The following is a 24,631-nucleotide window of genomic DNA, read 5'->3' on the forward strand; positions in this document are numbered from 1 at the left end:
AAACTCATAAATAGATTTTTAAGATGAAATTCTATTTAATCAAACTTCTTGTCATCGACTTATTGAAACAAAACAAAAAAAATTAGGAGATAAAGTAGACGAGCGTCGACGGTGTAAATTGTAATAACACTCGCAATTGCAGGTTTTGTCACTTTTGTGCATAATTTCGATGCGGACAGAATGCGATAGTTTGAGAAGTAACTTTTTTTTTTTTAACATCATGTACTTCTCATAAAAAATTTACATATTAGGTAAAAATATCAAATACAATGAAGATGAAAATAACATATTTTTAATTCAAATTAATTCTATGAATTTTTTCATTCGTTCTAAACCAACGCCCATCACCCATTTCATAGCCCTCAACACCAAAGTTTTCAAAAATAATTAAAACGATGGCTCCAGTGATTTTATCAATTTGTATTTTGTTTATGAAGTATTTTGTCAAGAGAAGAAAAATTATTTGATGGGAAGGGTTATACTATTTTTTTTTTTCTTCATGTTTCAAGTTTAAGTGTCTGCTTTCTATTAGAGGGTACAAAATATCTAATTTACACCATGATCTAATTGAAGTTATTTTCTTTTAAGAAAAATACGTTATTTTTAGAGATGTTAGAATATATTAGGGGATTTGATTTCAGAGATTTGTTGTATCAATCAAATCATATTTGATGATAATCAAATTACATTGATTTGATCACCATACTTATTTATCCAAATTCTCATATAAATAGGAGTCTCATGTATTTTAAAAAATCAAGGAATAAAGCAAAGTGTAGTGCTTTAAGCTTTATCTTGTAGACGTAGGTCATAGGCCGAACAACATAAAATCCTTGTGTTTCTTTTTATTTTATTCCGTTATTCCATTTTATTATGTTTTCTTTCATAGTTCGAATTAAAAATTAAAAATTAAAAATTATGTCATTTTTAGAAGCTGGGTTGGAAGAATTCCTTCGACCTAATTTGTAAAAAATTTCTCCCCTTTGTATGTTGACAAAAGAAAGAAGAGATGATGATAAGAAGTAAGGAAAACTGCCGTTTTAAAAGGTTAATGATTTACTACGAAACAGCTAGTGTTTCCATAAAACAAGGTTTTGTAAACCAAAAGATCTAAACATTTTATAAGTAGCCCAACTCCTTGAGCCTTTTAAAAGTAAAACCCAAAACCGCCCTCACTAACTGAATGTACACTAGGGGACCACTCGAGCGTACGTTCTTGACCTAAGTTCAAGCGTATGCTAGGGGGACCACCATGAGCGCTTGTTGACCAATCTTTGAGCATTGGGCAATACCCCAAACGTACACCTGAACCCTTTTATCCATTGCGTAATAGTACCCAAGCGTTTGCCGAGAAACCTGAAAAGCAATTTTAACCCATTATCCACCTTTTTAGAACTAGGCACGCCTCCACCATCTATAAAAACCCATCCCTTCGACTTCTGCCTCTCCTTACACCAAGAAACCCTAAATTAGAGTGAGGAGTGATTTTGAGAGAGAATGAGGGAAGCCTTGGTAGAGTTTTGCCATCATCAAGGTAATTTCTTGACCTTTCCCTTCTGCCTTTTATTTGTTATTACTGCTTGCTTGGTATTCAAGTTTTAAAGATGCCTTGGCAAGTCCTTGCACCCATTATCTTACAAAACCAAGAACGATTTTGAAAAGCTTTAAACCCACCTTTGATTTCTTTAAATTTTGCATGTTAGCATGTCTGTACTTTGCACGTGTCCATTTGGAGCCTAGGATGAGGTATGCCACACCTTTGGAGCATAAGACCCCGTTTGTAGTTTCTGGCCGAAAGTTTTACTCCTTGGTTGAACGTATGCCCGCGAGGCCGAGCGTTCGCCCATAGAGCAGGATGTACACCCAGTGGCCCAAATATGTGAGTTTAGGGTTTTGACGACCCCTTTCGCTAGGTAGAAACTTATTGTGTCACTCATGGAGTTCTCTAGTACTGCTTATAACGATGTATCGTATTTCGTTATAGCAGGAAATTGTGATGTCGGAGGACTCAGTGAGCACACGAGGTAAGTAAACACTTACAACCACTTTCCTTAAAAACGTGCGATATGTCAGCTGACTAACCACGCGTATGATATGAGCATACCTATATTTCTGTACAACTTCATAACTGCTTTAATAACTGGGTGATAAGATGCATTGTATGACATGGTATACCGGTACGTGCGGTATAATGGCCATGGGCTTACTATATAAACTTGATTCTATGGTCAAACTGTGTGTGTGGATGTGATATATAGGCCTTGGATCCAATGATTATTTTGTGACCAGCGCAACCTTACTTGGCAGGTCACTACAGGACGCACATCATTACTAGCGTAGGCCATCTAAGGTTGAACTTGGTCGGACTGCTAGTGTTATGGACGGTAGCGTACAATGGTCGGGGCACCGACATTATATTACAGGTCCCTCGGGACAATGCCAACCTTGCTGAGAATGGGTAATATCTTGGGTAGACCATATATGATAGTTATGACCTATAAAACATTAGTTTTCTGCATTAAAACACTTAGGCAATTGCTGCTGGAAGTACACAATCTTTTGTCAACAAAACAATACTTTTACGGTGTATTAACATAGACAATCTCTTGTAAATATTTACCAAATTGCATATTTAATTCTATAACTGGCTCATGTCATACCTATTATGAGGTTTACTTACTAAGTCATTAGACCGACGAGGTTATTGTATCTTGTAGGAGACCTATCTTTAGAAATAGACAAGTGGCAAGGTTGCCACCACGAATTTATGCAAGACCAGTGATCTTCACGTTATTAGGTTTGATTAGGCTATTATTATTAGTTGCTCTGTGTATGTGTATTGAGGATTATACTTGCTCCTTTACTAATTATTAGATGTCTCAGATTCACCTTCCTATGCTTTAACTCTGACGTTGTTTAGAGGGGTGGTTTACCATTTAGCTACCAGTTAGCTAAACTGAGGAAATTGCCAGTAACCTTACCAGATTGGTCAATGCTAGATTTGGGGGGGTTATAGGAGGGCCTCACTTTTGAAATGCTTCCCATTATCGAATACTATAGTTTATGATACACCAAAACTGTAAAGCCCCAAGAAATTAATTAACTGGTAATCAAGATAATTTAAAACATCTCACTATGGGAGGGCCGTCAGGATACTTGACAAATTCATATTATTAGGAGAAGCCCACGATGCTATACCTAATGAACTTGAAACATATCAACCTACGAGGAAGCAGTCAATGAGGTGGATGCAAACTATTGGGTCAAAACTAGGGGTGGGTGCGGGTCGGGGCAGGGCGGGGCGGATATTGGCATTTTCCTCAACCTGCCCCGCACCCTGCGGGTTTGGAAATTTCAACCCGCTACCCGGGCAAACTGAAGCTTATCCTCGCGGGTTCGGGTAATGCGGGGTGGGGCGGATCGGGGCAAGTATTGCGGGTTGTGGCGGATTGGGTTCTTTTCCATCCTTCGCTGCTTCAGAAAAGGAAAACGAAAGAGAGAACCTGAGGATCTTTCTCGACGAGCTCTTGAACGTAGTTTTCGCCGAAACAACGATGACCGGCGTCGTAGACTTGGCAAACAAGAGAAACCAGTTTGGTCTTTCTCACGGCCACCACTCGGACCTGGTGGGACTCTCCGGCGTCTCGTTGGACTCGTTGCAGGACTGACCGGAATGCTGCCTCTACGATGCCGTCGATGGGGGCTGTCGAGGTGGCCATGTCAGAGAACAGAACGAAGAGAGCAAGAGAAATGAGAGAGAGCAAGAGAGATGAGAGAGAGCAAGAGAGGGAGATAGCAGATGAGAGAGACGAGAGAGAGAGAGGAGAAACAACGCAGAATAGAGAGAGAGAGAGAGAGAGAGGGGTTGAAATGATTAGGGTTAGGGTTTTTTCTTTTTATACCTATGCAGGGCGGAGCGGGGCGGGGTGGGTACCCACAGAGAAGAATTGCTATACCCGCAACCCAAACCCCCCTGTATAGGTTGGAAGAAATCCAACCCATACTGGAAAAAAAAACACTTAAAATCCGCGCGGGGTGAGGTGGGGCAGATTAGGGTGGGTTTGCGGGTTGGGCGGGTTTTTACCCACCCCTAGTCAAAACTATGGACAATGAGTTGGAATCCATGTATTCCAACAAGGTCTGGACTCTTGTAAAGGCGCCTAACAACATTAAACATATTAGTTGTATATGGGTTTTACAGGAGAAAGAGAGGGGTGGATGGGAAGGTTGAAACCTTCAAGGAAAGAATGGTGACAAAAAGGGTTTTTACTAAAAAAGAATGAATCAATTATAAGGAAACCTTTTTCTTTAGTAGCCATGCTTAAGTCAATCTGGATACGCTTGGCCATTGCCACTCATTTTTTATGAGATTAATGAATGTTAATACTGCCCTTATAAATAAATAGGCAACTTGACGAGGGCATCTATAGGATGCAGTCAGCTGGGTTTATAGTTGAGAACCAGGAGAATTTAGTAAGTTGCAAAGGTCTATTTATGGATTTAAGCAAGCATTCCAGTCATGGAACATCGGGTTCGATGAGACAATCAAACAGTTCAGTTTAGAATAAAACTAGGACGAACCATGTGTGTACAAGAAGTATTAAGATAGAGTTGTAATGTTTTTTGTGTTGTATGTTGATAATATCATACTCATTGAAAACGAAGTAGGGACATTATCAACAAGAAGAATTTGGTTGTCTAATCATATTGATATGAAGGATTTGGGAGAAACAATCTATATCCTAGGGATCAAGTTCTGGTAAGATCACAAAATAGGATAATAGACTTAATCCAAACTGTATACATAAAAAACAGTCTTAGTAAGATTTAGCATTCTAGATTCCAAAAAAAAAGTTACTTCCTTTAGGCATGAAGTTCCTCTAACTAAATAATAGTGTCCTAATACACTTCAAGAAGAAGAGTAAATGAGGGTTGTTCCTTATGCTTCAGCTATAAAGAAGCGTCATGTATGTTATGCGCTAGACAAGATATTTGTTTTGTAGTTGGCTTGGTCAACGTATATCAATCAAACCCTAAACAATCACATTAGGTAGCAATAAAGCATATACTCGAGTATTTTCGAAGAATGAGAAATTATTTGCTTAAACTACCAATGTGAGGGTTTGCAAGTTACTAGTTACACTGATTGTGAGTCTCAAAAGTCTATTTTCGAATATGTCTTTACCCTAAGTGAAGGAGCCATTATAAATTGAATATATTGCGGCCTATGAGGCAGCAAAGGAATTCAGCTTTGGCGTCATGTGATTAATTAGTTTTTGTTTCTTTGTTTTTTTAAGTATGTGATTACTTAGTTGATCAATCAAACAAAATATCATACTTTCCAAAACTAAAAAAAAAAAAAAAAAAAAGACAAAGGGCGCGTGGGAGTGGGAGCTCCGTTTGAACGGGCAGAAAGTTCAAAAAAATTTGAAAAGGAAGCGGGCCAGATTGAGATTTTGCATGCGAGGGAGGGTTTTAGAACCGTTGAGGTAAAAACAACCTTAAAAGTTAAAACCTCCAAATCACTCTCATCGTCTAAGTCTTCCCACTTCTTTTAAATTTTGAAATTAAACCCCCAAACCCTCCCAAAGCGCGCTTCTTCCACTCGCTCGCTCTCTCTCTCTCTCTTCTTTTTGAATGCTAGGGATCTATATATAAAAAAGCCTTGGCGAAAGCGGAGAGGAGCCTTTTGGGTTTTCGAATAACCAGAGCTCAGATCCATAAATCTATTCTCTCTCTCTCTCTCTCGTATTATTGAAGGTTATTCCTGAAAGCCCGCATTCAAATTTGTAACTTGTAAGCTACATTGTCCCTCTTTTGTATCTGATTGTTGGAAATTACCTGTTGGTTGAAGTTTTCATTTCAGTTTTACTTGTGGGTGTATTTGTTATATTTCCTTCGTTTGTTATCTCTATTGCAACAAGTGGATTTGGTTACGTACTGTGAATTCCATCTGGGTTCTCGCTAAATTGCCCAGTTACCATCTGGGATCCTAAATATTCAGAGAAATCCAATTTTCCATTTGGGTTTATGCTAATATGCTCATTTTTCTCATTTGGGTTTCTCTAATTTATTTTAATTTGCGTTTATGTCAGCTCTAGATCTTTGTAAATTTCTGCTCGTAAAACCCATATCTGATTTTCCTTTTTCATTCCATTTTCAAGAGATGTAGAACATTTGATTGTGTCCCACTAGTTTTACTGCGCTTCAAGTGATAGATTTACTAACAAGAGTTAGGCAGAAGGTTTCTATAGATATCAGTTTATTGCCCATAACATAACATCGAGGAAAGGAAAGAAAAAAATTTGGCTTTGACGCGATGAAATTTCCATTTTAAGTTTTATTCGTTTGTTTTCCTATCATGTTATCTCAGTGAGTATTCCCAAACTGAAGAGCAAACACTGCCCTCAAATACAAATTTTGATACTTCCAATGACAATAGCTTACTTTCTTTGACGTTAGCAGTGCCCCATTATATTAAATTACCGTCTTAATCAATGTTCTTGCTTTGTGGAACGATAAATTGATTACATCTGTTTCTTTGTGGCATGTATAGATTAATTTGTTCTCTTCAACAATTTTGGTAATTGACTGTTACCTGCTCGATTTTTGGTCTCAAAGAATGGACTCTCTCCCTGATGCACTTGTTCAACACATCTTATCGTACATCAACAATTCCAAGGATGTGGCAGTTTGCAACTGTGTCTCTAAGCGGTGGAAAGACTCATTGCCTTATATTCGTAGCCTTTACTTTGCACGGAACTCTTTTGACAATCTTTCTGGCCAGGAAAATCCTGACAACATTGTGTGGAAGATGATATCATCAATTGTTAGACTAGAGGAGCTTGTCGTGTATAGCCCATTTTCTGGTGTTGGCCTTGCTTCATGGCTTTCACTTTTAGGCCCATCCCTCCGGCATCTGGAGCTCCGAATGGATAATCTTGTTGAACATCAGGTCTGTAATGACTCAAAATTAGATTGCATTAGCGCTGCAAAGAATTTGGAATCACTAAAACTTTGGGGTGTGTTAATGACCCATTCCCCCAAGTGGGATGTCTTCCAAAATCTCTGGAACCTTGAAATTGTTGGGGCAAGATTGGACGATCCTTCATTATCGGCTGCACTTCGAGGGTGTCCTAATCTGACCAACTTGTTGCTGCTTGGTTGTGAAGGGGTTAGATTGGTTTCGATTGAATTGCCACATTTGAAGCAGTGTAAGCTGGATTTTTATGGCTTGGGTAACTGCCAACTTTCTATCACATCCCCCAAAATTGAATTCCTTGAGGTGCAAGGTTGTAGTTGGATTAGGGTTCATGAGACAAATTGTTTGAAGAATCTTTCAATTGCCAATAATTCAGGTAACTATCAGCAGAAGTATCTAATTCTGATTACTTTCCAGCTTCTAGTCCTTTCTAGCTTAGAATTATCACCCAATGATTTGAATTATAACTGTAACTGATTTTTGTGTTCTGGTAAATCTCTTTAGGGAAAGTCTACAGGGTGGATTTTGGGAAACTTGAGGCTCTCGAGTTCTTGTCCATTAGAGGAGTCCAGTGGCGTTGGGATGCAGTAAGCAATATGCTTAAATGGGCAAGTGAGGTGAAGCATCTCTACATGAAGGTTGAATTCACTGGGGATTCTGACGCCCTTCAACCCTTTCCGGAGATCGACTTAGTTGAGTTTTTTAACAGTCACCCCAAATTGCAAAAGTTCGATATCCATGGTGCCATGTTTGCTGCTCTTTGCCAGAAGAACAGCCTAAAACATGTGAGTTGATAATTTCATATAGCTGTCATATTTATGCTTGAGGTGGGTTTTAAGATGTCATAGTTTGAGTGGGATTTGCAGGTGGATTCAGGATTTGTAATTCTATCTCTGGAGGAGCTGGTGATTACGGTGAGATCACCCCTAAATGCTGAACAGAAAATGAGCACTCTTGAGTCCTTGTTGAAGTATGGGAAGAATTTGAAGTCAATGGTAGTAAAGATTTTGCAGATGAAGAGCAATCATAGCAGTGCTGATGATTTCTTTGACGAGATTTGCAAGTTTAGATACATGAACCGCAAGATTGTTCGAATAGAATAAAGCTTACAGGGGCAATTCCTCTCATTTTCCCATTTAGTTTGAACGCTTTCAATTGATTCTCTGATTACAGCTTGACTTGTGATCTGATTTTAACTTTACTCGTTCTTTAACGAATGGGGTTCATAATATGCATTGTTTTATTAACTTCCAGCTTTTGAGTTATGATTTTGCTGTCTTTCATCTTCTGAATTTGAAAAGCGGACTTTTCTGAGTGGTAAAGTTTATAAGTGTCCTATAGGAAATTAAATTAACAACTAACCAGGCCCCTAAACTAAAAGTTTTTGTCCTTCTAGCTTCTAAGCATGTGCCTGAACCGATGGTCTGTTTGCATTGACAAGTAAACCAATTAATCTATTTAGATGATGTTGTTGCAGAAGCTACAGACTTGAGGTACTAGTTCTATTTAGAGATATTTGGTGAAGGAGGGTAGAATAATTTGCCTGATGTGAGAAGCATGTCACCATTGAAAAGATTGTCTCTTCTTAGATAATCCCAAAAACTATTCTTCTTTGGGGGCATAGAGATGTCTCTACGTATGAAGTTATCAACCAGCATAGGAACTGTGTTTAAATGTGATTAAGTGAGGGTAATGAACTTTTGTATTTGAAATAGTGTCTTCTATTGATACAAATTTTGGGTTGAACTAACCATTGAAAATCAAGCTTGCAAGAGAAGGGTATAAAAAAGTTTATATAATGTGGAACACAAGGATTATAACATATCACCACATTTCTGTAGTCGACGTTCATAACAGTTCATTCTATCGACACTTATTCAATGGTAACCTTTTATATTTTGGTGGCTTGACTCACCTATCAGTATTTTGATTAAACTCATAGGTAGTTTTCTTCATGATTCGAACCTGTAATATGGTGTTTGGCTGTGATACCAAATGATATAAATTTTGGGTAGAACTCACATTTAAAAATCGCCTTGCAAGAGAAGGGTGCTTAAAAACTTATATAATGTGGGCACAAGGATCGCTTGAGGTCTGAGTTGTAATTAGTTTTAATAATGCTTGATCTTGAAAAGTTTGTAGCATCATATCCACAGTTACCAAGCCTTATATTAACTTCCTCAAATTTGTTTTTATAGTTATATTCTTGCTTTCAGTTAATGGCACAACCTATAATCCTCCCCTCAAGAGGAATTAATGAATAGTTCGACTCAACAAGAGCAAAGTATTGAAAAAAAGTAACTAAACAAAGGGTATCTTAAACCTGCTAAAAGAATGTTTTTTTTTTTTTTTTTCATTAAAAGATGGTTATTAGAATGCCCCAAAAAGTGAGTAATATTAATTGCAAGCTCCCAGGGAGTCGAAGGCAACAGTGACTCTCTGGCCCATGGCTGCCATCTTTCCTTGCCAATTTAAGCACAAAATCTAACGATGCCTATAGTGCACAAGTAAGGACCTTCTTACTATACCCAATTCAATCAATCATGATCCGCTAACGATACACATTATTGGGTATTAATTTGTATTCGCATGTCGAATTTGAATCATATTGAAACATATATATAAAATTATATAGGTCAACCTTAATTAATTTATTTAATTAAACAAGTCAGACTTATAAATCTTAACCCACTAATTTTATGTTCAATTTTGGCCGGATTTGAGGATCATGTAAAAGATTATAAGCCCTTATATTGCGTGAGATTTGAATCATACCAAGACATGAGTATAAAATTATATGAATCAATTATAACTTGACCTATTTAATCAAATGAATCAAATCTCTTAATTATAACCTATTAATTTTGTGTTGAGTTCGTAAAAAATTACCAACCCTAATTCCGACCAACAAAATGAACATGTCATTTTCTCCAAAGGATCAAGGTATCTGCATTCTAATCTTACTGGATTTGTTGTTAGGGCCCTGAAGGCTAAAGCTCAACCATTAGCCATCAACTTCCATGCCATCAGACACAACACATGATAGTAATGGAGCCCGTTTGGCAACCCACTATTTTTTCCCTTTTTCTATCAAATAAATGTCAAACTTATTTCTTAGCATTACCATACAATTTTCTTTCACTTTTCTCTCATAAAAAATTCAAACATTTCACCTTTATACTGCATCAATCAATTTCAAAACTCTTTTCACATTTATATCACATTGATAAATTATTATTACTTAAAAAAAAAAGAAAAAAAAAAAAAGAAAAAAAAGAGAGAATAGTTTCCCAAACGCATCCCATGCTTTTATCCTCGTCAATTACGGGATGAAGAACAAAACTTCTCTCACGGACATCAAAAGCTGGACATCTTGTGAATGGTATCAAAATTTTCCTACGACAACATATAATAAAAAAAATGTTTGTAGTAAAAAAACGTGGAAGAATTTCTTCTTCCATCCAGAAACACAAGTAGATTAGCAAAGTCTATATAAGCTTCTTCTTCTGAAAGAAACGCTTCAAGTGCCATAACTGCAGAGCCGAAACTACAATGCAGATACCCAAGGACATGATACTCCACCATGCCACCCGCCCATTCGTCCTTTCACTCACTGTCCTCATCTCCGCTTCTCTACGAAATTGATCCGAAAAAAAGATAGTCACATTAGATTGACTTTGAACTTGCTTGAATTTTCAAGCCATCCCAACTAGTCACATTAGATTAACTTTGAACTTGCTTGAATTTTCAAGCCATCGCCAACTACAAGTGTAAAACTTACCTCGTCCTGAGATAGAGCAGATTCTCATGAATTGCCTCCACTGCTCCCTCAAGTTTCCTCAGCTCAAGCTCAACACCCTATATGGGCAACGCAAGAAGATAAATATCATGATCAAGTATCATAATGAAAATTAAATATTTTAGGTGGGAAATTTTTTTACATGCTGATGTAATGATGTAAACGAGAAAAATAAGTAAACTCTTCCCAAGTTTTTATCCTTCTTTCCAAACTTAAATGCATCTGATAAGGACACCCAGTTCACAATCATTTGTGATGGATGGACAAAGTTCCCATCATGCCCATTATCAGATGTTATCCCATATTCCAAAGGGTCTGTGTAATTGGCATAGGTTGAAAAAAGATTGACATTATCAAAACACACTGTTTTTAACTTATTGAAACTTTTGCGATCGAGTTGTAACTAGAGACTTTAGTAACGTCTAAATCAACTTCCAATTTATTTTTATCAGAGTCTGCACTCTGCATCTGATATCAAGACTATGTAAAAGAGGGTATTGTGCAAATTCAGTTGTAATTGATTATCTTTGCAGCTTTTAAAAGCACAGAAACATTAAATTATGAAATTAGTTTTAGACACAGAATGTGAATAACCTTTTGAAAAACCAATTAATTCATTCTTTGTTGTCTGCCCTTGGGAAAGACATTAACCCTTCAGAAAAGGTATCCAGCAAGAAATTTACAAGCCAAGTGAAAGATTAAAAGGTAATCAACATTGCTCACCTCAATCTTCTCTTTTCTTGCAACTGATTCCCAATCTTTTGCTGCAATTCCAGTTCTCCACTCAAGGTTTACACTTACGTCTCCACCTCCTGGGTTAGAACCATCCACCGAGAAACATGCCAGGTAGTTGCCAGCCTCATGAGCTGTGAAAGCAAATTGTCCATGTGTTGCATTCTCCTGATGATGAAGATCATTTCCATATGGTGATGTCACCTGAGGAGAAAATAAACTATCATTAAATCGCAAGCAAATTGACAACTAAAGAACAATACTTAAGTTGCGGTATCCTTTTTTTAAAAAAAATTAAAAAAAAAAAAAAAAAAAAATTAGAAAGGAGAATCTAGAAAAGAGAAATCTATAACTCAGAGACAACAGTGGTTTGCTCAATAGTGGCAACCCAATCCCTCCTCAAAACTCCAAGTAATGATGGCCGAGTCCTAGATTATTTCAGTGACATCCTTTCACCAAAGAATCCTCTTAGTTGTCTTTGGTTAAGGAAAAGAAGTACCATAACGAATTGGAACCATCAGAAAGGTCCTTAGACTCGTGATGTCTTGAAGAGCCCCTTGTATCACAAAGTTCCCCCTAAGAGGTGGGAGATTTCTTGCTGAGGACAATTTGGTTTCAGATTAGCATGTGAGAAATCATGCCACTTGCCCAATTAAAGGCTTAAAATGACCACATAGCCAATGAATGTTTCAGCAACGGCCTTAACACCTGATGCTCTGTTGTTTGGGAAGTATAAGGGCTTTGCTCATTGATACCTTTCAAGGACAAATACGGTAACATCTTAGTGGCTAGCTGATCACATTTGCAGATGCTAAAGTCTAGACCATCCTACCAAAATTCTTAAGATTTTTCTACACAAATCCCTCAGCTGCTCCTACCAGTGGCAAAAAAGGATGCGCAGTGGATACAATCTGCTCATGGTAAAACTTTGTATGGGTTCGATGTACTTTTATCTTCAACAAACAGCCCAGCGTTCAGTGTTGGTGCATGTGGTTCTCTGGTTGGTTAAATGCTATTAATGAGAACAGTAATTCACTATTCTTAACAATTGGGCCTGGGGACTTCTTAGCTCATCAGGCTATTGCTCTAGGTTTACATACCCTTACATTGATCTTAGTAAAAGGTGCATTAGACGCACATGATGCCATATAAAAAGGATTTTGGTTATAGTTTTCCTTGCGATGGTCTGGGACAAAGCGCTACTTGTGATAATTCGGCTTGGGACACATTTTATTTGGCTTATTGACATCATATGCGAATGACATCAACCGAACAGTCACATTGATACTTTAGAAAGCAAGATTGACCTAACCCTAAAACTAGAGCATCTCATGACAAATATACGTCGGTTGAAATCTAGTGCAAAAATCACAGGAGAAAGCCTAGGAGCTAAGATTGCCTTGATTTAAAATATACTTGCTATATAGGCCCCAAGAAGAAGACATCTGCTTATATACCTTATGCAGAAGGATAATCTTTAAACAAAAATCACGCCTAAACAAGAGATAAATAACATCATGAAAATGAAATCTGCTACTTATAAAAAAAAAAAATAATAATAATAAAATAATAAAATAATAAAAAAGGAAATCTGCCAGATATCTCACTCAAGATATAACACGATAAAATAAGCCAACAATTACAGGTTGATCAACTGAACTACTAGCCTATCACACAAATGTCTGCAACTGTTTTTAGAATAAGTTTCCTTCCTAACAAAATCCATTCTTCTTCCTCTTTTATTTTTTATTTTTTTTATGGATAAGTAAACTTCCCCTTTCCATCAAAATATTCTTCAAACATCCAATCTTGAATTAACCCACCAATTTTTGAGGCCTAGATATGTGAATCTAGCCACCCAATATGCTGGTAAACATAATATACATACACATTACTGCAACAAAGTCATCAGAAAATGAAATATTTTGGTTAGGGATTTCTCATATGTTTGATTATATGATCGCTAACCAACAAAGTCATCTCATGCTAAAATGTTAGTGATCCCAGAAATGTTAATTTTTCCTTTATTTAATGAACAAAGTAACTGGGAGAATTGAAATTCAAAAATTAATCTTCCGAGTTTTCTCAGGAACCAAACAGAGACAAAGCATGCATGCAGCCGAAGAAACCGAAACCCAGAGTGATCCACCACAGTACAAGCGAAAGAAAAAAAAAAAAAAAAGGAAAAATAAAGGGAAGGGGGGCAAAAGCGGAAACCAGACCTTGACGGAGATGGTGGGGGTGACGTGGGCGGGATCGTCGTAGATGACAACGTAGTCGGCCAAAACGACGACGTTGTTCTGGATTTCCTCCGACACGCACTTGTTCTTCGATGGCGGGACGTTCAGCCAAATTCCCTCCCCCTCCTGTACGACGTCGCTTCCGATGAAGCACAGAACCAGCAACGAAACCACCACCTCCCGGCGCATCTTAGCACTCCTCCCTCTCTCACCTCCTTCTCTATCTCTCTATTGAAGAATTTCGTTATTCTCAATGTTTTATTTTTATTATTATTCAATTTTTTTAATTAGTTTTTTTGTTTGATTTAGGAAATCGATAGAATGGAAGAAGAACGTGTCCTTCAGCGGTTCAGCCTGGGCGTTTTCTTTCTTTCTCTTCTTCACTGTAATTTTCCTTTTTTGGTTGGTTAGAATATATATATATATATATATATATATATATATATATATAGTAATTAATTATATATATTGATATGCTTGAAATAAAAATAAAGAAATTACCGAAAAAAGGGCCCGTTCAAACAAATAGAAAAACGCCACGTCAAACTATGACAACCTCAGCTGTCAGAGGCTCTACTTAATTGCAGGAGATACACTTCCATTTATAATAATTGGTGTTGTGATTTGGTCATAATCTGCATGGCATGACAAAATATAAAATTTTGGGTAAATTTTTACTTAATTCTCTCTTTAATTTTTATTCTTTTTGTAATTATTTTATTCAAGTTCAAAAGAATTTTAATTTAGTGTTTATTGAATCGGTTAAATTTTCTGTTAAATTCTAATGGAGGGGTGTTAAAATTACCAAAATACCTCTACTTTTTTTTTTCTTTTTTAAAGAAAAAAATTAAAATATAATCGCAATAATTCAAACATTTAACGAAATTTACAAAAATACTCACGCCTAAATCTTTGCAATTATTTTTAATTTTGTACTTTGGTCTTTGCATTGAAGGTAAATCGATGATTGATTTTAAAAAAGACATGATGGAGAAGGACGAGAGAAGGACGAGAGAAGATATTCTCTAGCATTTCTCTTTTATAAAATAAACTAAAGTATTTTGGAGAATTTTGATTGGAAAAATCTAACATAAGGATGATATTGCAAAAAATTAGAAATTTGATACACTAAATTAGAGTTGTTGAATTTTGGGGGACATTGTAAAAGTGATTAAAGTTTAGGAAGAGTAAGTAAAATTTCTCCTAAAATTTATTATTATTATTATGGGTAAAATCTATTTAACCCTCTCAAACTACCACCCCAATGACAATCTACTTCCCAAACTATCAATTACGACAATTTACCCCAAAAACTACCAAAACGACAATGTACCCCCAATTTTAACAAAATGACGAAATCACCCTTACTAAAATAAAAACAAAAATACTAAAATTTAATTTTTTTTTTCAAAATTTTAAGGATATTTTTGTCTTATTAAAAATTATATAGAGGTAATTTCATCATTTTGCTAACATTTGGGGTACATTGTCATTGTTTTGATAGATTGGAGGGTAAATTGTCGTAATTGATAGTTTGGGGGGTAGATTATCATTGAGTTGGTAGTTTTAGGGGGTAAAGTCCCTCGAGTAAAAAAGTAAAAAAAGCAAACAAAATTCTCTTTTCTTTGAGTGCCCCTCAATCTCTCATCATTCTCTATCCTTGTCATTGCGAGTAAATAAGAGTAAAGAATAGAATAGAGATTTATGGCTGCCATGAGGCAGCCAAGCGTCAGACATTTTACCCCTTTTCCTTTTTTTTTTTTTAAAAAAAAAAAATTGAAGAAGATAAAATATTAAAGGAGAATTTAAATTTGAGGTATTAGCACCAAATTTGAGGCATTAGCACTAAATTTAGGATGATCGAATTCCTTTTGGGTGATACAATCCCTAAAGGGTTAACTTTCCACCCCTAGGTTTTAGTTTTAAATCCAAAAATAAATTTTGAGGCATTAGAAACTAAATATTAACTCATAAAAATTTAACAAAAAAAAAAAAAATCTAGCAGGACTAGGAAAAGAGATTTTTCTACAATTTTTTTTTTTTTTAATAAAGCTACATCAGACTTTGGCAGACACTTGTCTGACTCTTGGCAGCCTGATAACAGGATTCTAATGAATATAATTGCTACAATTATTACACAAAAAAAAAAAAAAAAAAACAAAAAAAAAAAAAATTCTCCTAAAAATTTGAAGGGTATGAATTTAAAAGAAAGCAATTGTAGGGCTCAAATTTGTTCTAGTAAATATCGGTTTCCATCAAGCTCTCTTCAATCTATTACTTCCTCTCCTCTGTAAAACGTCTCTCCTCTTCCATTTTATTATCCAAACCCATGGTGAAAAACTTAAAGAAGGGGAAGAACAGCTCCATTTTATTGATCAATGAAAGTCTCAAAACTTGTAAGAAATGCAAGACGTGAGAGAGAGATATATACATTTACACGGGCCAAGTTAAGAAAAAAAAAATAATCCGAAAGCCCAACAAAATATGAAAATAAAAGTGATGGTCCAACTGGAGTCAACCCAAAGAGCCGTGTTGGATCCGAGAGGCACCGACCCGTAATCCTTCCACTGCCAGGAGCGGAAGGTTGTCGCTGTTCTGTAACCAGCCTCACGCAGAGCCCTTCACTCTAGGAACCGTGTGACCCGGGGGCCTACGCCCAAGTCACACAGCTCAGCTCTTGGCTTGGAACGGGCGGGCCAGCAAGTAGCCCCCAAGAATCCGACCAGCTGGGCTGGGCTAGTGTCCCATCACAATGATACCCCCACTCAGGTTACAAGCTCAAGTTACCAAGCTCGGTGATTTAGCTTGCCTCATTAGAGCATTATAAAGAAAAAAAGTTTATTTCTTCTTATCAATGTGGGACTAAGGTGCGTTGTATTAGATTTGGCATAAAAGTTGTGGTGTTCGTAAACTGTTGCCTTGTCACCTTCGTAGTAATCATAAACAATGGCAACCAACTGGCTTCAGGCTTCAGAATTCCCACTTTTGTAAAGTCTTTTTTCATTCACTAGGAAATGGGGTGGAATCTGCACACTAGATTGTTGAATGCAGAACCAGCTGTTTAGACTCCCAACACAAATCTATTATCAATCATTTCTATGCAAGTAAATTCGATTAACAATCTCTCTTTCTTTCATTTTTCTTCCGGTGCTAACCCAGTTGTCGTATTTCGTATCATGAAAATATTGACCGTTTTATTCTGATAAATATATAGGTAGACAAAATTCGATAGATTCTTTCATTTTTTAATAAAAGCGTTTTACCCTTTATAGACTAACCCACACAATTTTATCTGTTTTACCATTATAATTTCTTATCTAGAAGATTTGATAATCACTATAATAATATAACTTGACCTTAATATGCGATTATTTGCAATTGTTCTATACTCAATGAACCGTAGTAGGAGTGGGCAAGGGGGGAGATTGTATCAAATTAAAAGTTCGAAATATGAAATTGATAGTTTTTAATTTTAAAAGATCTTCTTAAAACGTGTGAAAGTTCAAGAAGATCTTTGTGAGATTTCTCCTAATTTTTTTTTTTAAAAAATTCTTTTCATCTGTTCACTAACTATTGAATTAAATTATTGGGGAAACTTCACCTTGGACCCCCCTGAGCTACCACCTCTTTTGACATGTCCCCTTCAAACTTCAAAATCTCTCACTTTAAATTATTGGGGAAACTTCACCTTGGACCCTTGAACTTTCAATTTCTATCACTTTGATCCCCTGAACTTTCAATTTCTATCACTGAGGGTAATTACGTAATTTCATAGGTTTTAATTAGGGCAAAATTGGAATAGATGGCATCAAAATCCCCTGTGAGACGCACATGCGATGATTTTCGTCCAATTAGATGAAAATTAGTAACGAAGGGTCTGAATTTAAAATTTTTGAAACATTAGGGGGTTACATTGTCAATTTTTAAACATTGGTGTTCGAATTGAAAAACCTAAACTTCAGGGGTAAAGTGAATTTAACCATTTTTTTTAAAATTTTAATTTGAAATTAAGGATAAATTTGAAATTTTATAAAAAAAAAATAGATATATAAACGTCATTGTCTAACTTTTAACGTTTAAAATCTAAGGAGGGGTCCAAAGTGATAGAAATTGAAAGTTCAGGGGTCCAAAGTGAGAGGTTTGGAAGTTTGAGGATGACATGTCAAAATGAGTGGTAATTCAAGGGTCCAAAGTGAATATAAATTGTTCATTACCTAGTGATTCTGATATTGTCAATGGCTGGTTTTTAGGTAATAGAATTATTTAATTCATAAAGTTTTTTTTTTTTTTATTGGTGGGGCTGGGGAAGGGGGACAGCTAAAATTAAACGTGAAAGGACAACAAAACATGAAGGAAAAAAAAAAAAATGATGGTCCAAGTTTTGGGGGGAAACAGCTAAAATTAAACCTGAAAGGACAACAAAACATGAAGGAAAAAAAAAAAAAAAATGATGGTCCAACTCAGGTCAACCTAATGGATCTGGGAGGTACTGACCTGTATAATCCCTCCACTGACTGCCAGGAGGGGGAGGTTGTCGCAAGGAACCTCATGCAAAGGCTCTTTTTCAAATCGCATGGTAGTTAAGGGTTCTTTGTGAAGGTTAGGGGTGTCAAAAATTACCAGAAAACCGGAACTGAAAAACCAGGAAACCGAGAAACCGGGGACCCGGTTCCGGTTGGGAAAAACCAAAAACTGGGTACCCTGGTTCCGGTACCTGGTTTTATGTACCCGGTTATTACCGGGTTACCGGGAACCGGGGTAACTCTTATATATATATTTTAGGAACTGTTTATATATTTATATTTATGAACTATTTTTATTGTAAGGGGTATTTCTTTTGGTTTGTAGATTATTTAAATACTTGTTTTATTTTAATCTTTTTGGGTTTTAAATTGTTGTAGTAAGGGTATTTCTTGTGCATGTTGATTTGTTTAAATACTTGTTTTTATTGTTTTAATGTTTTCTTTATGTAACTAATTTAAAATTATATTTAGGGTATTTTTAAAAATTGAATTTTTATTTCTAAGGCCCATATAGGCAAAAATATTGATTTTTTTTTTTTTTTTTTAGGATTTTTGGGCTTTTTTAGGGTTTTTATTTTATTTTATTTTTTTTAATTTTAATTTTAATTTTTATATTTATTTGGAACAATCACAACAAAGTCCAGTTAATTTGGACAAAAATGAAAATAAATGTTTTTTTAAAATGGACCAACTGTATGAAGGAATGGGCTTATTTTAGGTCCAATACCTAAAATAAGCCAAAAAAATAATTTTCTTAAAAAACCGGTTACCGGACCGCGTACAAACTTGAACCGGCCAGTAACCGGGACCCCGGTTTATTGGGACTCAGTTCCGGTTCTGGTTGCCTAAAACTAAGAACCGGGGTACCCTGGTTTCGGTCTCCAGTTTCGGCCAAAAACTGAGAAACCGGACCGGGTTGACACCCCTAATGAATGTTTGTTTGTTTGTTTGTTTGTTTATTTGTTTTTTTTTTTTTAATTTTGTTTTGTTTTGTTTTGTTTTGTTTTTTTTGTCGAGCTTACCTTCAAAGTAGTAGCTTCCGGCCCTTCATCTTCATCTTCTTCTTCTTTCTTTCTTTCTTTCTTTCTTCTTAATTTTTTTTTTCTTGAGAAACAAAACAAAAAGTGAATATCGACCAAGATAAGATTTGTTCTAGCTCTTGATCTCATACTTTTCAGCATTCTAAATGTTTTTTTTTTTTTTTCATTCTTTTTTTGTTTCTTTCTAATGAGCCAATCAAAAACTCCTTGTCATGAGAGCTGCAAAAAAGAGGAGAAGTTGGAGGAAATGGAGGAAAGGAAGCATGATAGTTAATTCTGTTAGGAGGCATTGCTGCACATGTATAATAAGAGTGTTATAGTTAGTTGGTGGAAGTTGTTAGTTGATGGAAGTTGTTACAGTTAGTTGTGCAGTTGTGTTGGTTAGTTGTAAAAAGATTGTAAACAAATTGCCTTAATTGTTAAGCCTATATAAGGCTGGTTAAGTGCAAGGAGGAGGTATCTATTGGAGAATGGTAAAAGCATTGTGAGGAGATTAGCCATCCCGAATTGGCCAAGTTCATTCAATAAGAAGAAGTAGTTCCCTTTCTCTCTTTCTCTTCCATTTTCTATCCTATATTTGGTTTGGCAGTAACTTTCCTGTTACAAGTGGTATCAAAGTCATTTGTTTTCTTTTCATGAAAACTAGATCTATAGGGCAAGAGTTTGATTTGGTGCAATTCAGGAACGAGTTTAAAAAGTTACAGGATGATGTATTGGCTTATAAAACCATTCAGAAGGAGTTGAATGTAAGAATTGATCGTAATGAGTGGAAGCATGATGAACATGCAAGAAAGTAGGAGGAGTATATGAGGCAGCAGGAGGAGCATATGAGGTAGCAGGATGCACAATTTGCTCAATTGCTGAAATATTTCCAGGAGAGAAAGAATAAAAGTTCTTCTTTTGATTCTATGGAGGCCAAATTTTGGCTCAACCTCAAAAGGAAGGAGCCATGCAGCAGATGGTGGAGGGTTTCAGGTAGGAGATGGATTCCACACTAAGTCCATTCGGTTGGAGTTTCCTAAATTTGATGGGGAGGATCCATTGAATTGGTGTTACAAGGCTGGGTAGTTTTTTGATCACTACTCTACACCAGATTGTCAGAGGTTGAAGATTTCTGCTTTTCATATGGAAGGTACAACTTTAATTTGGCTTCAAGAATTGCATAAATCAAATTCTTTTGCTACTTGGGATGATTTTGCTAGAGCATTACAAAGTAGATTTGGTATGGGGTCTTATGATGATCCTATGGAAACTTTGTCAAAGTTGAAACAAGAAGGATCTTTGGAGGAATATAAAAAACAGTTTAAAGTGTTAGCTAATAGAGTGGCTGATTTACCTGAAGCACATAAACTGAGTTGCTTTATGGGGGGGTTAAAAGATGAAATTAGATTGGCAGTGATGATGTTTAAACCTAAGGCATTAGTTGATGCTTATTCTTTAGCCAAAATACAAGAGGATTATGTGTTCACTTTCATAAAAAAGTAGTAAACCATAGTGGAGTCCACTCACTTATAATAATGCTGTCAAAAGTTTTGGGGGAGAGAGTAAGAGTACTAGGTTTTTGGGAGGAAAAACTAATCTCTTTGGTCAGCAAAAGAGTCTTGAGAATTCTGTTAATGGTAATAACCAAAATAAGGCTAATCCTCCAGCTTATGATAAGGCAGTGTTACCAGTGCAGAAAATCTCTAATGCTAAAATGCTAGAAAGAAGGAAAAAAGGGTTATGTTACAACTGTGATGCTAAGTGGAGCCGTGGTCATGTGTGTGCTTCACCAAAATTGTTCTTGATTGAGGAGATTGAGGAGAAGGTGGACAAATTGAAAGTGGTTGATGAAGAACCAGATCCAGGTGATTGTTTTTTGAAAGAGTTTCCTGAAATCTCTTTACATGCTATTATTGGAAATCATACTCCTAAGACTATGAGGATTGTAGGTATGATAAATAATCACAAGATAATAATCTTGATTGATTCTAGAAGTACACATAATTTTTTAGATCATGAAAAGGTTAAGGTGATGGGAATTCAACCTATGGTTCATGAATCTATCAGAGTTAAGGCAGCTAATGGTGATGAGCTTGTAAGTCCTGAAAAATGTAAAAACACAAAGGTTAGGTTGCAAGGTTATACTTTTGTGGTTGATCTTTTTATCTTACCTTTGGCTGGTTGTGATATGGTGTTAGGGATTTAGTGGTTATGAACTTTATGGCCTATTTTATGGGATTTTCTTAATCTCACTATGCAGTTTATGTATGAGGAAAGGACTTGTTTACTGGAAGGGTTAGCTGCCAATATGAATGTTAGTTTAGAAGATGATAAGTCTTTTAAACTAACAAGGGGTGAGAACAAGGGTGTCTTGTTGCAGATTCTTGGTAATGAATTGAACCAGCAGCAGGGGAATGAAGATGGGAAGAAGCATAACAGGGAAGTTAATCCTATGGCTCAGTTATTAGAAGAATTTGCAGATATTTGTGCAGATCCTAAGGAGTTGCCTCCTAAAAGATCTCATGATCATGCAATCCATTTGAAGGAAGGTGGACAACCTGTTTCAGTGAGGCCATACCGATACCCTTTTTACCAAAAGGAGGAGATAGAGAAGATTGTAAAGGAATTGTTGCAGACTGGAGTTATTAGATGCAGCCAGAGTCCTTTTTCTTCTCCAGTGTTACTTGTAAGGAAGGCAGATGGTAGTTGGAGGATGTGTATGGATTATAGAGCCTTAAATCAGGTAACTATTAAAGATAAATTTCCTATACCAGTTGTGGATGAGCTATTAGATGAATTGTGGGGAGCTGTGTGGTTTTCTAAACTGGATTTGAAATCTGGTTATCATCAGATTAGGGTGGTGGAGGAAGATATCCATAAGACTGCATTTCGTACTCATGAGGGTCATTATGAGTTTTTAGTGATGCCCTTTGGTCTTACTAATGCTCCCTCTACTTTTCAAAGTCTTATGAATCAAGTTTTCAAACCTTTTCTCAGGAAATTCATCTTAGTTTTTTTTGATGATATTCTGGTTTTCAGTAAAGATTTCGAAGCTCATGAACAACATTTAAGGATTACTTTGGGTTTACTTAGGCAGCATCAGTTATATGCTAAGATGTCCAAGTGCAAGTTTGCTTGTAATGAGGTGGAGTACCTTGGCCATGTGATTTTTGCTTCAGGAGTTAAGGCTGACCATGAGAAGATTCAAGCTATGGTGGAGTGGCCTTTTCCAAAAAATCTTAAATCTTTGAGAGGATTTTTGGGACTTACTGGATACTACAGAAAGTTTATTAAAGGGTATGGATCTATTGCAGCCCCATTGACAGCTATGTTGAAGAAAAATGCTTTTTCTTGGGAGGAATCAGCTGTGGAAGCTTTTAATAGCCTTAAGGCTGCCATGACAGCAGCTCCAGTCCTAGCTCTTCCTAATTTTTCCCAGCCATTTGTGATTGAGTGTGATGCTAGTGGCTTGGGAATTGGGGCAGTTCTAATGCAATCTAATAGGCCAATAGCATTCTTAAGTAAAGCTTTAAAAGGGAAAGCTGTTCATATGTCCACTTATGAGAAGGAATTATTTGCTTTAGTGACAGCAATTCAAAAGTGGAGGCCTTACTTGCTTGGGAGGCCATTCATTGTTAAAACAGACCATCAAAGTCTGAAATTTCTTTTAGAGCAGAAGGTGGGCACCCCTTTTCAGCAGAAATGGATCACTAAGTTGCTTGGATATGACTTCACAGTGGAGTACAAAAAAGGAGTAGATAACAGAGTAGCCGATGCCCTATCAAGAAGGGATGATTGGGAACCTGAGATAACCTTGTCTCTCCTATCCATACCTACTGCTAGTTGGATAGATGATTTAAGAGCTGAGTATGATACGGATTTGCAGCTGAAAGCTTTGTTGGAACAATGGTCAAAAGGGGAGTTGGATCCAGCAAAATTTCTCCTTAAGGACAATCTGTTATTTTATAAGAAAAGGATTTGCATTGGGAGTTCTCAGGCCATAAGAGCACAAGTTTTGCACTTTGTGCATAGTGATCCAATTGCAGGCCATTCAGGGTTTGAAAAGACCTTACATAGGGCCAAGAGGGATTTTTATTGGAAAGGGATGACTAAAGACCTCAAGAAGTTTATTAGAGAATGTGAAGTTTGTCAGCAAGCTAAGTATGAGAATATGTCTCCTGCTGGACTGTTGCAGCCTCTTCCCATTCCTAGCAGAATTTGGGCTGATGTGTCTATGGATTTTGTGGAAGGGTTACCTAACTCTCAAGGGAAATCAGTCATATTGGTGGTAGTAGACAGGTTGTCTAAGTATGGCCATTTTATTGCTCTATCACATCCCTTTACAGCCATTAAAGTAGCTCAAGTGTTTGTGCAAAGTGTCATTAGATTACATGGCATGCCTACTTCAATCGTTTCAGATCGAGACCCTGTTTTCACTAGTGCTTTTTGGAGGGAGTTGTTCAAACTTCAAGGTACTACCTTGAAATTTAGTACTAGCTACCATCCTCAAACTGATGGGCAGACAGAAGTTGTCAATAAGTGTGTGGAGACTTATTTGAGATGTTTTGTACAAGATAGGCCTAAGCAGTGGCTGTCTTGGCTGCCATGGGCAGAGTATTGGTATAATACTACATGGCATACTTCTACCAAAATGACACCTTTTGAAGCTGTTTATGGTGTTCCTCCTCCACGGTTGCTCACTTACATTCCAGGGACTACAAATTTAGAAGCTGTCGATGAAGTTCTTAGATCCAGAGAACAGATTCTATCCTTGTTAAGGAGCAATCTGCAACAGGCTCAGCAGAGGATGAAGAGGTATGCTGATTTGAGAAGATCTGAGAGGGAATTTGAGGTGGGGCAGATGGTGTATCTAAGGCTGCAGCCCTATAGACAGCATTCAGTAGCTACTCGGAAGTCTTTGAAGTTATCTCCTAGGTTCTATGGACCATTCCAAATCATTAGAAAGGTGGGAAAGGTTGAATTCACCCAGTTTTTCATGTGTCTCAGTTAAAGTTGAAGCTTGGTCGCCTAAATTCTCATCTTCCTAAACTGCCTCCAGTGGATGTGCATGGGGTCATCCAACCAGAACCTTTGAAAATTCTGGCTAGAAGGTGCAAAAAGAAGGATACTAGAGCCATTACTGAAGCCTTAGTGCAGCGGGTGGGCCAAACTGTAGATGATGCTTCTTGGGAAGACTTAATTGCTTTACAGCATGCTTACCCGCACCTTGTGGGCAAGGTGCTTTAGAGGGGAAGGCTATGTCACGTGAGCTGCAGAAGAGAGGAGAAGTTGGAGGAAAGGAAGCATGTTAGTTAATTCTGTTAGGAGGCATT

General features: G+C 36.7%; 2 protein-coding genes across 3 annotated transcripts; one reads left to right on the forward strand and one right to left on the reverse strand.

Moving 5' to 3' along the window:
• The first annotated feature begins 5,567 nt into the window (after positions 1-5,567).
• LOC132164073 (F-box protein At1g10780) lies at positions 5,568-8,499 on the forward strand. 2 transcript variants are annotated; one of them, XM_059574499.1, is made up of 4 exons: positions 5,568-5,796; positions 6,622-7,358; positions 7,487-7,767; positions 7,849-8,499. In XM_059574499.1, the coding sequence occupies exons 2-4, from the start codon at positions 6,623-6,625 to the stop codon at positions 8,083-8,085; spliced, it is 1,254 nt and encodes a 417-aa protein (XP_059430482.1). In that variant the 5' UTR covers positions 5,568-5,796; position 6,622; the 3' UTR covers positions 8,086-8,499. The 2 variants fall into 2 exon arrangements, with proteins under 2 accessions (XP_059430482.1, XP_059430474.1); XM_059574491.1 differs by having other exon boundaries at positions 5,569-5,796; positions 6,557-7,358; positions 7,849-8,498.
• Positions 8,500-10,281: 1,782 nt separating this feature from the next.
• On the reverse strand, positions 10,282-14,117 carry LOC132163503 (transmembrane emp24 domain-containing protein p24delta3-like). Its single transcript, XM_059573816.1, has 4 exons — positions 13,736-14,117; positions 11,505-11,717; positions 10,764-10,840; positions 10,282-10,615 (listed from the first exon to the last, which is right to left on the reverse strand). The coding sequence occupies exons 1-4, from the start codon at positions 13,940-13,942 to the stop codon at positions 10,471-10,473; spliced, it is 642 nt and encodes a 213-aa protein (XP_059429799.1). The 5' UTR covers positions 13,943-14,117; the 3' UTR covers positions 10,282-10,470.
• Positions 14,118-24,631: the final 10,514 nt, after the last annotated feature.

Source organism: Corylus avellana, chromosome ca1, assembly GCF_901000735.1.
Source record: "Corylus avellana chromosome ca1, CavTom2PMs-1.0".
Lineage (NCBI taxonomy): Eukaryota > Viridiplantae > Streptophyta > Magnoliopsida > Fagales > Betulaceae > Corylus > Corylus avellana.